General features: G+C 44.7%; 1 protein-coding gene across 2 annotated transcripts in view; it reads left to right on the top strand.

Annotated features, from left to right (window-relative positions):
* The window catches only part of exoc4 (exocyst complex component 4), a 574,741-nt gene that overhangs the window by 451,764 nt on the left and 107,330 nt on the right, over positions 1–15,647 (top strand). For both annotated transcript variants that reach the window (XM_038811812.1, XM_038811811.1), the window contains one exon: positions 2,307–2,443. In XM_038811812.1, the coding sequence (XP_038667740.1) occupies positions 2,307–2,443 (137 nt within the window). The remainder of the gene's footprint in view (positions 1–2,306; positions 2,444–15,647) is intronic.

Below are 15,647 nucleotides of genomic sequence, written 5' to 3'. Positions count from 1 at the left end.
ATTCAAACTGATCTCAGGATAAAGAAGTTTCTGCTGAATTTTGCATTAGATTTATTAGTGGCCATCTGATATCTATCTACATCCTCTAGTTTTGAACTTGCCAACAAGTGGAAAAATCTTCTTACTATTCTACCCTAACAGCACTGTAGGTGTACCTACACCTCAGGGACTGCAGCAGTTCAAGAAGGCAGCTCACCACCACCTCTTGAAGGGCAATTACAGATGAGCAATAAATGTTGACCGAGCCAGCGACACCCACATCTCATATGTGAATAAAAAGAGGAATGCATTTATGTCATTCTCATTCTCAAATGGGCAGATCAGTTGTCCTTGCTCAGAGGGTAAGCAGGTTTTCTCATCGCAGGTTTGTTTTTGAGTTAGTTGATAGATTTGTGGTCGTAGCACAGGGTTACTTGACGGCCATTTTCTCTTTCGCTCTGGAAGGAGCTCACCTCCTCTCTGTACAGCTCTGCAATACTCTTTGTTGAAATCAAGAGCTCACCAAGTCATCAATATCCTTCTGTGCCATCCTACATCATGATATATCCGACAGAATCTGTACAGTTTTTATTTTAGCAGGTTAAATTCACCTGGGAATAGTTCACATTTGAATGATTTCATACCCTGAAGTGATCACATAGCGCAATTATCCAGCAGCCCATGTTTCCAATTTATACCAAGGCCTCTCGGTGGGCTTCCAGGTTTTGCGATTTTGGGTGAGAGAAAAACTAATCATCGGATTCAGTGAAAGAAGAGCATTTGACACAGTCTTTCCTGATCTGTGATGCCCAAGTAATTCCCAAGGGAATTATCGAATGGAAGATTATAAAATGTGGACATGGAAAATGTGCTGCAGGAAAATAATCATTTTTACTTTTTGGCTGATGTAAATATGTTTGTATTTCATTCTGAAGATAACAATACTCGCTAAATTGCCATTTTTACACACGAATGATTTATGCCAGTTACAAAGAATTTTTATGAAGGGACATGCAATGCAGGCATCATATTAACGTGCAGACTCAGTGCCCACTTCAGTGAGCTCTGAATTGTAGACATGCTGCACAAGAATTAGGTTTCGAACAGCTACTTCCCCTTAGTGAGACGGCAACTAGGGCTTGGGGTGGGAAAGTGTGAGAGTGGACAGTCATCGCCCAGCTACACTTCATGTGTGCCCTGCCTACAATTCTGGCGCTCCGCTCCTGGATCACATGCCCCAGCTTTCCTGTTGTTTCCTTTTTTTGCGCAAGTACATGGGGCCTTTCCTCGGCCGGAAGAATTAGGCAGCACAGTAGCAGAGTGGTTAGCACAGTTGCTTCACAGCTCCAGGGTCCCAGGTTCAATTCCTGGCTTGGGTCACTGTCTGTGCGGAGTCTGCACGTTCTCCTCGTGTCTGCGTGGGTTTCCTCCGGATGCTCCAGTTTTCTCCCACAGTCAAAGATGTGTAGGTTAGATGGACTGGCCATCATAAATTGCCCTTAGTGTCCAAAAAGGTTAGGTGGGGTTACTGGGTTACGGGGATAGGGTGGAGGCGTGGGCTTAAGTAATGTGCTCTTTGAAAGAGTCGGTGCAGACCCGATGGGACGAATGGCCTCCTTCTGCACTTTAAATTCCATGATTCTATTCTATGAAAATGGCAGATTGCACAACCATTACCCGCTCCCAGTCTGCGTGTGCATAAAATTCCCGAGGCCTGGCGGGACTAGGAGTTATCGATGTCCATGCTTGGCGAGCTTTGTTTGGAACCCATAACAGGGGCAATAAAAAATACTATTTAATTTCCCTTGTGCATTTTTACTTCTTCAAATAAACCACATTTGGAGAAAACTTGTGTTCTAAAAACTCTTGGCAAAAAGAAAACGACTGACATGGAGAATTCACAAATCGAAGTGACGATCTGCCCAAAAACTTTTTTTAAAAACCTACCGGCTGAATGACGAGAATAATTGTATTCATCTGAACAATTCACAAGTGAAGTTTTTTCTGTGCAAGTGTGCAGAGGCCCTTCTTCGAAACGATAACTCTCTATGGTATGAATTAGTGAATTACAGTTCCTGTTTGTAGCGAGCTCCTGTTCTCTACTCTGCTATTGTGAGGAGGCAAGAGAGAAATAAAAAGTGTCGCCCTAATTCCATCTTGGTGTTTCAGCCAGTGTGGGGCCAATAGATCTAAAAGGCGACAGCAGTCTGAGAATCTGGGATGGGAATAACGTTATGTTTCAGCAAAAAGAAAATACTGTATAATTTTTCCCTGAGAATGATGTTTTGATTGATGTTAAGGAGTTGCTTTTTTCCCCCCCCCTGCAGAGCACTGTGGTAGTGGAGAAATCGATGCAGGACCTGGTGAACTTAATGCACGACCTGAGTGCATACTCTGACCAGTTCCTGAACATGGTGTGTGTGAAGCTCCAGGAGTACAAGGACACGTGTACAATCGCCTACAGGTAGTTGCCAATTCTGTAATAGCAACTAACTATTCCTGTCATCATGTTGTTCACTTGTGTATAGTCAGTAACATAAATTTCTTACTCTTTGGTCAAAACCCCACTGAGTTGCTGTGACATCTTGCTCACACTTAATGGTTCCTAATGTCACTAAAGGTTAGAATTTCCTGGCTCGGTGTTTGACAGGTTGTAACAAATCATTGAATTCTTGTCTTGTTGATGGAAGTGCTGAACAGAGGACCAAGTGCTCCTCCACAGAGAGGGAAATATATCAGAGAAACGCTAGTCACCAAGCTGCTCTCGCAAATCATCGCAAGGTGGCACAGTGGTTAGCACTGCTGCCTCACATCACCACCTACTTGGGTTCAGTTCCGGACGTGGGTGACTGTGTGGAGTTTGCACTTTCTTGTCGTGTCTGTGTGGGTTTCCTCCGGGTGTTCCGGTTCCCTCCCACACCAAGCTTCTAGAAATAACTATTCGGGATAGAATTAGTAATCACATGGAGAAATGTGTGCTCATTAGGAATAACATGCATGGGTTTCCAAAGGCGAAACCATGTGTTATGTGCTGGTAGGTTTTGAGGAGGTAACAGAAAAGATCGCTGTGGGTAATATAGTTGACGTGGTGTTCATGAACTTTCAGAAGACATTTGATCCAGTGCCAGATAACGGACTTGTGAGAAAAATTGTAGTTCATGGAATTAAAGAATCAGTAGCAATGTGGACACCAAATTGGCTGAGTAAAAGGAATCAGAAAGTAATGGTCAATGGAAAATGTTCAGGCTGGAGGAGGGTTTGCAGTGGAGTTCTCCAGGGGTTGGTATTGGGACTCTTGCTTTTCCTGATATATAATAATAACAATCTTTATTCGTGTCACAAGTAGGCTTACATTAACACTGCCCTGTACAACCCAACTGACCCCGAACTCCAGTTGTTCATTCGCACACTTTCAGACAGTGCATCATCAGCTTCCACCATCCCTGCCTGAAAGCGAACCCTCTTCACCAGAATCGCCATCCCTGTGCCCTATTGTTAAACCCAGAGGGAAAAACCTGACTCACCCAGACCTTCCGCAACCTGATCTAGTCCCCCACCCACAGGTGAGTTTCTTGCAGGAACACCTCATCAGCCCCCAAACCCTTCAAATGGGAAAAAAACTCTTGCCTCTTCACCAGACATCCCAAGCCCCACATATTCCAGATGATCAATTTCACCAGGAGCCTCTCACCCCTGCCCCACCCCCCCTTGAGTCAGCCACCAGCTCCTTAATGCAATATTCCTACCACATGTTCTGGGTCCCAGGACCACCTAAGATGGCCACCAGTCCCACCCCTAGGGTTAGACAAAGAAAAGCCCTATTTAACTGTTACTATCCACCCCCCCCCCCCCCCCCCCCCCCCGAGGCTCACACCCTCCCCCATCCACCACCAAACAAATACACAGCTAGGCCTATTGTGCCCCACCCAACCTGGCCCAATAGACCACAGCCTCTGCCCCCCCCCACTCCATTCCCATTTGATAGCCACCCCTCCTCTCACTAGCAAAATTACCCCCACTAAGGTCCCCCTCCAATCTCTCCGGAAGCAACAGCCAACATGTCCTTTCTCCCACTACTGTGCCCCAGTCCAGTGTTTTTCAAACTTTTTTCCAGGGACCCATTTTTACCAACCAGCCGACCTACGCGACCCACGCTGGCCAACCTTCACGGCCCGTGCCAGCTGACCTTCGTGGTCCACCATTTTCTCTTACCTTGTTTGTTGCTGACAAAAATGGAGGAGATGTTTTAGGGCCCTTTGGCCCCAATGGTCCCTTTGGCTCCCTAAACCTGTAAAAAAAAAAGGCTGTGACCGTGTAAAAAAATAGTTTTGTGCATCAACGATCGGGCACACATACACAGTGCGGCCGAATTTCTTTTGTATGTTCGTGGCTATTTTGAAGGCTGCTGGCAACCGGCATAGTTAAAAGCCGGCTGTTGCGCGCGGATTTATGCGGTCGGGAGCGCCACGACAGGTGGCTCCTCGACCCTCCCGACACCCGCCTGCAAACCATCCACGGGTCGCGCCCCTGAGTTTGACAATGCCTGCCCCAGCCCCCACCAAATCAACAATCCTCTCTCCCCTCCAAATGAAAAGCAACAACTCCCTTTTTTATTACTACTCTCCCCATAACAGACAAAATGTAAACCGACAGAACACACAAATTACAAACACCCCTCCATACACAGAGTCCCACATAGTCCTCCACAGCAGCCCCACCATCCCTGATGAAGGCCTCTGCCTGCTCTGGCATGTCGAAGAAGTGGTCATTTGAATCCATTGTGATCAACGGTCGTGCTGGGTACACCACACCAAATCTCACTCCCTTATTATAAAACACTGCCTTTGCCCTATTGAAGGCCGAACAACTCTTTGCCAGCTCCCTCCCAATGTCTTGGTATATCCGCATCGTGTTCCAGTCCTAGTCGATATTGCGAACCTCCTTCGCCCATTCCAAGACCCTCTGCTTTTGATAACTGTGGAAGCAGATTATCACTGCTCGTGGTGGCTCATTCGGCCATGGCTTTTGCCTGTGCAGCCGAATACTTCATTTCCTCCCTCCAATCGAGAAAACATTTTGGCGAAATACTGGATCGGCTTTGAGCCCTCCACCCCCTCCGGCAGCCCCATCAACCTGAGGTTTAGCCGCCATCATCTGTTCTCCAAGTCCTCCACCTCGGACCTCGGGTCTTTAGACCATAAGACATAGGAGCAGAATTAGGCCACTTGGCCCATTGAGTCTGCTCCGCCATTCAATCATGGCTGATATTTTTCTCATCCCCCTTCTCCTACCTTCTCCCCATAACCCCTGATCCCCTTATTAATCAACAACCTATCTAACTCTGTCTTAAAGACACTCAGTGAATTGGCCTCCATAGCCTTCTGTGGCAAAGAGTTCCACAGATTCACCACACTCTGGCTGATGAAATTCCTTTATTACTGTCTGCCGTCAGCAGCAACTCCGCTTCTAGCAAGGCAAACCAGCCCTCGTGCCGTGGCAAGACCTGCTCCACCCCTTTCAATGTCTCACCTTGTGCCTGCACTGCGGTCGAGTTTCTCGCCAACTGTCCATGGATCTGGCTCAAAGACCCCTGGACAGTGACTTCCAAGGACTCCATGATCTCCAGGCCCTGCCGTTCGAACTGCCTGTCCATCTGTTTGCCAAATTTTTACAACTCCTGTGCCATTACCAGTCAATGTGTCTAGTGTAATGGGTGCGGCGACCATCTTTCTTCTTCCACCCTCCTTCGACGGGCTACCTTTCTGAACTGCCTTAGTAGTGGGATTTTTAGTTGACGATTTTGACATTTCACTGTCAGGAAAAGTTCATCCACTCAACAGCCATAGCTGGGATTGTGATTGAATAAACTGGGATTGTTCTCTCTAGAAAGGCGGAGGCTGAGTGGCGACCTGATAGAAGTTTATGAAATTATTAGGGGTATAGATAGGGTGAACAATTGGAGGCTTTTTCCCAGGGCGGAAATGACAATTACAAGGGAGCACAAGTTCAAGGTGAAGGTTGAAAGGCTCAGCGGAGATGTGCAGGGGATGTTTTTTACACAGAGGGTGGTGGTGGTGGCTGGATTGCACTGCCAAGTGAGGTGGTTGAGGTAGATGTGTTAGCGACCTTTAAAAACTTATCTGGATAGGCACATGAACAGACAGGGTATAGAAGGATACATGTGGCTGGTCTAGATAGGACACGTGATCGACACAATGTTGGAGGGCCGATGGGCCTGTTCCTGTGCTGTATTGTTCTTTGTTCTTGGACACCAAAATGCCCTGTAAAATTGGGTAAAGGGATCAGCAACAAAGACCCTGCTGGGAGCCACTTTTCGTGCATCTTGCTCTTACATGATGTCACCGGAAATCCCTCTTTCGGGTTTCTGAAAGGTAGCAGAGCAGTGTTGAAGTATGGGCAGAGCAGAAAAGGGCAGCACCGTAGCACAGTGGTTAGCACTGTTGCTTCCCAGCGCCAGGGCCCCTTGTTTGATACCCGGCATGGGTATCTGTGTGGAATCTGCAAGTTCTCCTTGTGTCTGCGTGGGTTTCGTCCGGGTGCTCCGGTTTCCTCCCACAAGTCCCGAAAGACGTGTTGTTAGGTGAATTGGACATTCTGAATTCTCCGTCTGTGTACCCGAACAGGCGCTGGAGTGTGACGATTAGGGGATTTTCACAGTAACTTAATTGCAGTGTTAATGTAAGCCTACTTGTGACAATAATAAAGATTCTTACTATTATATACAGGTAACAAAGAGAAACTCAATGTCAGAGAATTGTAGGAGGTTTATGTGAATATGTGGCTTAAGGAGATTATGATGTATAATAAAATGAGAAATCGAGAGATCTAGAAGACAGAATCTTTAGGTGATGGGGCAGTGCAGGTCTCTATGAAGGTGAGTAGGTGGACTCTTGTAGTCTGTGTTCTAGTTTGTGCCATTGAAGTTTAAGTCGGAAAGGACAGTATTTGCGAAACTGAACCTCAAAGTGACTTGCACTTAAGTTACCAAAACTCTTGTTACTTAGTTCATTTACATTTCATAAGCAAAACCTTAAGGTTTTATTTCCCATAGAAAATTCACTTAATTGTAAATATGGTGGGAATTCTGGAATCCCAGATTTAATCATTCCATTCTGTTCAGCTGTGGCTGAATGGTTGAACATATCAGATTTCTGAGGCTGTGATTCTTCATTGATACTATCTTAATTTTTATAAGAGCCAAGGCTGGCACATGCGGTAGAGCCATTTCAAACATAAACCATACAGAATAATCTTTTTGGCACATATTCGTAAATAATCTATGAAAAAGTGAATTTAAAAATTCTCCATAGGTTTCACTCCGTTGATGATACAACAGTGCACTTTGGTACACAGCATGTAGAGCCACCTACTGATGGGAGGCCTGTTCTTTGTCCCCAAGAGTCTCCAAACCTGAGTCACATCACTCTTAAGAGATGATCGAGCAGAGACCACGTGTTCAGCTTATGGGTTTGGGGGGCAACACCGGGAAAGCTCTCAACAGCCTATTGTGTCTGCCTGCAGCAATCATTTTTTCAAGCAGCATTGTCAGAGGCTGAGAAACTGGCCATCTACCCAACCACCCACATGCTCAGTCATAGGTCTGGAATCTAGGCACTCAGTCACAAGTTAAGTGTATGGGGCCAAAATTCTGCAGTTGAGGTAATATTTCATGTTGGCATTAGCTCAAAGAACAAAAGGAAAACGCATATAAATAAGCTTGGTTACATCATTTTTTTGATGTTGCAGAATCTGTGGACGTCGCATTCCCAGTAGATTCACAACTGTTTTTGGAACAGACCTCTGATTTATTTCACATCCTTGAGAGTTCCCAAATTTAGCTGGAGAAGGCTATAATCTGTTGTTATGATTACCAATGTGATTATTCTAAACTTTTGCCGCTGATTTAGGTGTTCTCAAGCCTCATACAGTAATAAATCAAGGTTTGACAAAATTAGGTTTAATTTGATTATTTTCAAATTGCACTGATTTACTGCATTGGAAACTCATAAGTAGGGCAAGTGATTTGCTGCAAAGACTTAATATCACGTGGATCAATTGCAAAACCACACTTTCAGTGCCTGCAGTGAAATCATGATGCTCACAATCACAAATTGTGCTGCACAGTAAGTAGGAATTTACCACATATCTTATAGGTTGGCAAGCTTGCCAACTCACCTGTTTTATTTCAAAGTTTACAAGTACTTGTGATTTTGTGGGGTTTAAGGACTGAGTGAAGTATCACTTTGAATGATTGAGGTGCGTACACGTCCACCGAATTAGTGTCACACCTACTTTTCTGAATCCCCTTATGTCTCTGATTATGCAGTGTGTTGTCTTTTTTAATATGGCATTCTGCAAGAGATTGCCCAGCACCAGCTGCAAACCACCCATCGCTCCCTTATTTCCCAGCGGTAACATGAAGAGCTTTGGTGCAAGGAAGGCTATGACGAGCATTATGAATTTTTCAAGCTTAATAGAACTAGTAAAGATTGCGTCCTTATCCATGGAAATTTGTAATGAGGCAGCGTATTTTTTTTTTGTTGAGCCAATTGGAAAGCAGCTTTCAGACCTGAGACGGTTCCAAAGGCTGGAAATAAGAACTGGAAATGGTGGAGTTGAGGCTCTGAGTATAAACATCCAGGTAGAATGGTCATAGGAAGCCTTTAAAATACTCATACTATTCTTTCAAGTTAAGTATATAAAGACCCTGCCAAAATATCATAAATCAACTTGCCAGGCACAACTTAAACCTAGATGTCAAATTCCTCAAAACCCTTCTCTTGCCTTAGACCTTGCTACCCAACTGCAGACCACTCTGCAGTCTTCCTCCCCAAGTGATGGAGCAGATGAATGGAAGCAGTTCTGTGATCAGATCCTCAAGTTTCAGTACGCATCCTGGAATAGTGCAAGCACCAGGACTGGTTTGATGAGAATGATGAAAATAACTCCCATCATTTCAAAAGAAAAGCTTGCACATGCAAGTCTTCCAGCAACCCAACATCAGGCCTATAAAAATACTAAACGCAGGCTTCAAGAGAACTGCAGAAGAAATGACAGGACACAAAAGCTGATGTGCAACGCCAAGCTGAGAGGTGGGCTCTGTATTTTTGCAATATGTTGAAGACCATATGCAGCCCACCCACCACAATCTTCTAAAAGCTGATGGATATAAAATTAGCACTGGTGAGGCAGCTGTCATGGATTATTTTGTGATTTTGGAATGTTATTAGTGTTTCCTATCATGAACACTGATGCAACATTTTTACTTAATTCCTTTGCCATTTCCTGATTTCCCATGATTATTTCCCCAGTAAAGGGACCTATCTTCACTTTGGCCTCTCTCTTTCTTTTTATATATTTAAAGAAGCTCCTACTATCTGTTTTTATCTTACTTGCTAGTTTACTCTCATAGCTTATCGTCTCCATCTTTTTTTAGTCAACTTTTCTTGGTTTTGAAAATTTTCCCAATCCTCTGGCCTACCATTAATGTTTGGCACATTGTATGAATTTTTAACAAATATATGTTTAATACTATCCTTACTTGGATAACCATAGTTTATTTAGCCCTTTCCTTTAATCCCCCTTCTCAGGGTTAATCTTTATTTTAAGTCACAAGATAATTTCATAAACGTCTCCCATTGCTGGTCAAATGCCTTTTCTGCTAAACTCCTTTCCTAGCCCACTGCAGCCAACTCCATTCTCACCCTTTGTAATTATCCTGATTTAAGTTCAGCAGAGTTATTTCTGACCCATATTTCTCAATCTCAAACTGAATGCTAACTTCAACCACGTTATGGTCACTGTTTCCTCTTGGATCTTTTACTCTGAGATTGTTCACTCAACCTGCTTCGTTACACATATTGTTCTATGAAACTGCCCCAAATACACTCTGAATTCTTCCTCAAGGCGCCCTCTGCTAATTAGACTTTTCTAATCCACATGAAAATTAAAGTCACCCTTGATTAATGTGCTACCTTTTTTTACATGCCTTCATTATCTCCCGATTTAGTCTCCATCCTACAGTATAGCGACACCTAGGGGTCCGATACACTACTGCCACCAGTTTCTTCCTCTTGTTATTTCTTACCTCCACCCATATGGATTCTACATCTTCCAATCCAAGATCATTTCTTGCTATCGTATTTATTTCATCTCATAATAACAAAGCTACTCTACCACCCTTTCCTTCCTGCATGTCCTTACGAGACGTCCTCTCCACATACACCCTGTCAAGACGCCCCAAGGTCTTGAAGATTTCAAACAAGTCACCTCTCACTCTTCTAAACTCCAGTGTATAGCCTAACCTATCCACAACCCACCTCACCCTGTTATTAGTCTAATAACCCTACTCTGAACTGCTTCAAGTACATTTACATCTTTCCTTAAATAAGGAAACCAGTCCTGTGCACAGTACTCCAGGTGTGGTCTCACCAACACCCTGTACAACTGAAACATAACCTCTCTACTTTTGTAATGAATTCCCCTCACAATAAACAATAACATTCTATTAGTTTTCTTAATTTCTTGCTGCATCTGTCTTTTGTGATCCATGCACAAGGACGCTCAGCTCCCTCTGCATCTCAGAGGTCTGCAGTCTCTCATCATTTAGATAATAAACTTTTATATGCTTCATGCCAAAATCAAGAATTTCACATTTGCCCTCATTGTACTCCATTTTCCAGATCTTTCCCCACCCACTTAATCTGTTTATGTCAGCATGTATCCTCCTATGTCCTCTTCACAATTTATTCCCAACCTATCTTGGTGTCTAAAGCAAATTTAGCAACCATACCGTCAACCTCCTTTATCCAAGTCATTTATATAATTTGTACCAGTTGAGGCCCTAATTCTGGTCCCATTTTCACACCACTCGTCACACCTTGCCAACCAGAAACAGACCCACTTATGTCAACTGTTTCCTGCTAGCTAGCCAATCTTCAATCCATGCCAATATGTTACCCCCTACACCATATGCCTTTATTTTCCCAAATAAACTTTGATGTGGGACCTTACCAAATGCCTTCTGGAAATCCAAGTACAGTGCATCTACCAACTCCCCTTTATCCACACCACATGTGACTCCTTCAAGGAACTCTATTAGGTTTTTTCTAAGTGCCCTGCTATAAGAACATAAGAACTAGGAGTAGGAGAAGGCCATCTGGTTCCTTGAGCCTGCTCCAACATTCAGTCAGATCATGGCTGATCTTTTTGTGGACTCAGCTCCACTTGCATGCCTGCTCACCAACCCTTAATCCCTTTATCGTTCAAAAACCTATGCCTTCAAACCATTCAAGGGGCAGCATCAACTGCATCACTGGACAGGGAATTCTACAGATTCACAACCCTTTGGGTGAAGATGTTCCTCCTCAAATCTGTCCTAAATCTGCTCCCCCTTATTTTGAGGCTGTGCCCCCTAGTTCTAGTTTCACCCGCTAGTGGAAACAATCTTCCTCTTCTACCTTATCTATTCCCTTCATAATTTTGTATGTTTCTATAAAATTCCCCCTCATTCTTCTAAATTCTCAGTCTGTCCTCATAAGCTAATCCTCTCAACTCCAGAATCAGCCTAGTGAATCTCCTCTGCACCCCCTCCAGTGGTCAGTAAATCATTTCTCAAGTAAGGACATCAAAACTATACCCAGTACTCCAGGTGTGGCCTCACCAGCACCCTATACAGCTGTAACATAACCTCCCTGTTTTTAAACTTCACCCCTCAAGCAGTGCAAGGCAAAATTCTATTTGCCTCCTTAATTACCTACTGCACCTGCAAACAAACTTTTTGCGATTCTGTAGCATCTTTCAAACTAGTTTCTAAAATATTCTGAGAACAGATGTTAGGCTAACAGGTTTGTAGCTTCCTGCTTACTATCTCCCTCCCTTTTTGAATACAAAAGTTACATTTACTGTTTTACAATCTAAAGGATCCTTCCCGAATTGAGGGAATTTTGGAAAATTTAAAGTATATTAGAGAGTAACTCCAACTATGTCTTTGGCACATTTCAACTTTGTACATAGTTAGAATATAAATAAACGTTTTCAACAAATGAGCATTGCCTCCAGCAAGAGCTCTTCTAGAGTAAGCAGCAAATAAATCTCAAGATAAAATTACGATAATTGACATATTAGCCTATGATGACATGTTTGAAAACGTTTATGCCTGTGGCAAGATTGAAGTCATACTTAGTACAAAGGAAGATGGTTGTGATGGTTGGAGAACAATCATCTCAATTCCAGGACATCACTGCCAGAGCTCTTCAGGGTATTGTCCTAAGCCCAAACATCTTCAGCTGCTTCATCAATTAAACGGTCACCTTACTGTCAGAAGTGGGATGTTCACTGATGACTGCAAAATGTTCAGCACATTCGCGACTCCTCAGATTCTGATGCAGTCCATGTCCAAATGAAACAAGATCTGGAAAATATCCAGGATTAGGCTGACAAGTTGCAAGTAAAATTTGAGCCACACAAGTGCCAAGCAATGACCATCTCCAACAAGAGAGGATCTAACCAAGGCCCCTTGACATTGAATGGCATTGCCATCATTGAATCCCCCACTATCAACATCCTGGCGGTAATGATTGACCAGAACCTAAACTGCACTAGCCATAGGGTAGTGTCCTAAGCAAGAGCAGGTCAGAGGCTAGGAATCCTACAGCGAGTAACATACCTACTGTCCGCGCCGCCCGCCCCCCCCCCCCCCCCCCCCCCCAAAGCCTGTCCACCATCTACAAGGCACAAGTCAGGAGTGTGATGGAATACTCTCCATTCACATGGATGAGTGCAACTCCAACAACACTCAAGAAGCTTGACACCATCCAGGACAAACCTTCTCTCTCACCACCGTCGAATAGTGACAGCAGTGTGTACCATGTACAAGAGGCACTGTAGGAATTCACCATCACCTTCCAAACCCTTGACCGCTACCAAAGACGAGGGCAGCAGATACCTAATAACAACACTCCCTGAAGTTCCCTTCCAAGTCACTCACCATCCTGACTTCGACACATATTTGTTGTTCCTTCACCGCCATTGGATTACAATTCTGGAACTCCCTCCCAAGCTGCACTGTGGTTGTATCTACACCACATGGATTTTAGCTGTTCAAGAAAAGAACACCCCGCCATCTTCTCATCGGCAACAAGTGATGGGCAATAAATGTTGGCCTAGCCAGCATTACACCCATACCCTGTAACTTAATTTAAAAAGAGGTCTGATGCCTTTGGGGTAACTCACTGCATAAAACAAAAATGTATCATGGCTCCACAAATCTTGAATTTCTTCTTTATCACCAAGCTTATGGAAGCCACTGGAGACGTGCCATGCTTACAGGCAAAAACATTATGTCCCGTTTGGGGAAGCTGTTTTATCTCTCCATACTGCGTGCCTGACAAAGTCATAGAAGCAGGAGTCAGAAGCCTCTGTATGTAGAAGACTGCCTTAGCTGCCCACAGCAAGGAAGATGTCCAGAATGTGGCAAATAAGTTCTAGGTTTAGTGACAGGAGGCAAAGGGTATTGGTCGAAGATTGTTTTTGTGACTGGAAGCTTGTATCCGCAGAGTTCGGTGCTGGGTCCCTTGCTGCTTGAGGTGTACATCAATCATCTTGATGGGAATGCGGGGTGGTGGGGTATGATCAGTACGGTCACAGATGTTGAATGCACACTATCATCCAAAGCCCTCAGTTTTCCTGCAGCGTTTTAAGTTTAATTCCACAGGTAGAGCCCCAGGAGAGTCTATTGCAACTTACATTATGAAGCTAAGGCAAATCGCAGAGCACTGCTACTCTGGGGCCACCCTGAACGATATACTGAGAGATCGCTTAGTTTGTGGAGTCAATAATGAGACCATCCAGAGAAAGCTGTTAGCGGAGAGAGATGTAAATTTTATAAAGGTGCTGGAGATTATGCTAGCAATGAAGAATGGCACACAGGAATTTCAGAGCACGGAAATCGGAGCATGGTTCGTCAGTCAGTGTGAGAAGCAGCGGTGCAAAAAGTGAAGATATTAGTTTTAAACTGGGAGCAAATGTAGCAGCAAGCAGAGTCAGAAGATTCAGGAGAGTGAGTGCAACATCAAGGATCGAAGCAGGATGTTATCAGTGTGGGGGCAGTCATTCCCCAGAAACTGGCAGTTATTTTTTGTAAAACATTTTATTATGGTATTTATAATTTTATAATAATAACAGTAAACAGTACAAATACAAATATAAACATAGTGCCATCACCATTCCTAACAACCTACCCTAAACAGAAAAGAGCCTAATCTCTCCTCCTCTCCTCTCTCTCTCTCTCCCCCCCCCCCCCCCCCCCCCCCCCCCCCCCCGCCGGCTTTTTCTTATTGCCTCTGCTGACAGTTTTCCCCAAAGAGGTCGACAAATGGCTGCCACCTCCAGGCGAACTCTAGCATTGACCCTCTTAAGGAGAACTTAATTTTCTCCAGTCTGAGAAACCCGACCATGTCGCTAACCCAGATCTCTGATTTTGGGGGGCTTTGAGTCCTATATCCATCTCCGGGACACCAAGAAGGCAAAGGCCAAGGTGTCGGGCACTTTTGCCCCCTGGACTCCCGGATCGTCCGACGCTCCAAAAATCACTCGGTACCACCCTTGTTTTTAGCACCGTAGACATGACCTCTGGAAATCCCTGCTGGAATCCCCTAAGCTTCGGACATGCCCAAAGCATATGGACATGGTTTGCTGGCCCTCCCACACACCTCGCACACCTGTCCTCTATCCCAAAAATCTTGCTCATCCGGGCCACTGTCATGTGTGCCCGGTGTACCACCTTGAATTGTATCAGGCTGAGCCTGGCACATGATGAGGACGAGTTGACTCTGCTCAAAGCCTCTGCCCACAGATCCAACTCGATCTCCTCCCCCCCCCCCCATCCCCCCAGCTCATCTTCCCATTTGACTTTAGCTCCTCTATCCGAGTTACCTCTGACTCCATGAGTTCTTTATAGAAAGCCGAGACCTTCCCCTCTCCCACCCCTGTTCTAGAAACTACCCTGTCCTGCATCTCCCGTGGCGGTAGGAGTGGCAAGGTCGAAACCTGGCTTCACAAAAAATCCCGTGTCTGCAGATATCTAAACCCATTTTCCCTTGGCAATTAAAATTTCTCTTTGAAATACTCCAAACGGGGAAAGCTCCTATCTATGAATAAATCTTCCGTCCTCTCGATCCCTGCTCCCTGCTCTCGGCCATTTCCGAAAACCCCCATCTAGCCTCCCCAGAACAAACCGCTGATTGTTATAAATTGGAGCCCAGACCGATGCTCCCTCCGCTCACATATGTTTCCTCCACTGCTCCCAGACTCCCCACTACCCACTTCCTAATCATGGCTATGTTTGCCGCCCAGTAATAGTTGTTAAAGTTCAGCAGCGCCAACCCACTCTCCCCCCCGACTACGCAGCAATTTCTTTACTCGCGAGGTTTTACCCGCCCACACAAAACCAGAAATCACCTTATTTACCTGTTTAAAAAAGGCCTTTGGGATAAAGATGTGGAAGCACTGGAAAACAAACAGAAGAAACTTGCAGATTTAAGGAAGCAGAATGCTCTTCATGCCACAGGAAGGGGAATATGAGGCATTGGTATAAGAGCAAGCCAAGACTGCTCAGCGCTAAAGGCATTAGCACAGTACAATTACAA

The sequence above is a fragment of the Scyliorhinus canicula genome, chromosome 11 (genome assembly GCF_902713615.1).
Source record: "Scyliorhinus canicula chromosome 11, sScyCan1.1, whole genome shotgun sequence".
NCBI classification, from domain to species: domain Eukaryota; kingdom Metazoa; phylum Chordata; class Chondrichthyes; order Carcharhiniformes; family Scyliorhinidae; genus Scyliorhinus; species Scyliorhinus canicula.
This window is presented reverse-complemented; position numbering and strand designations above follow the sequence as displayed.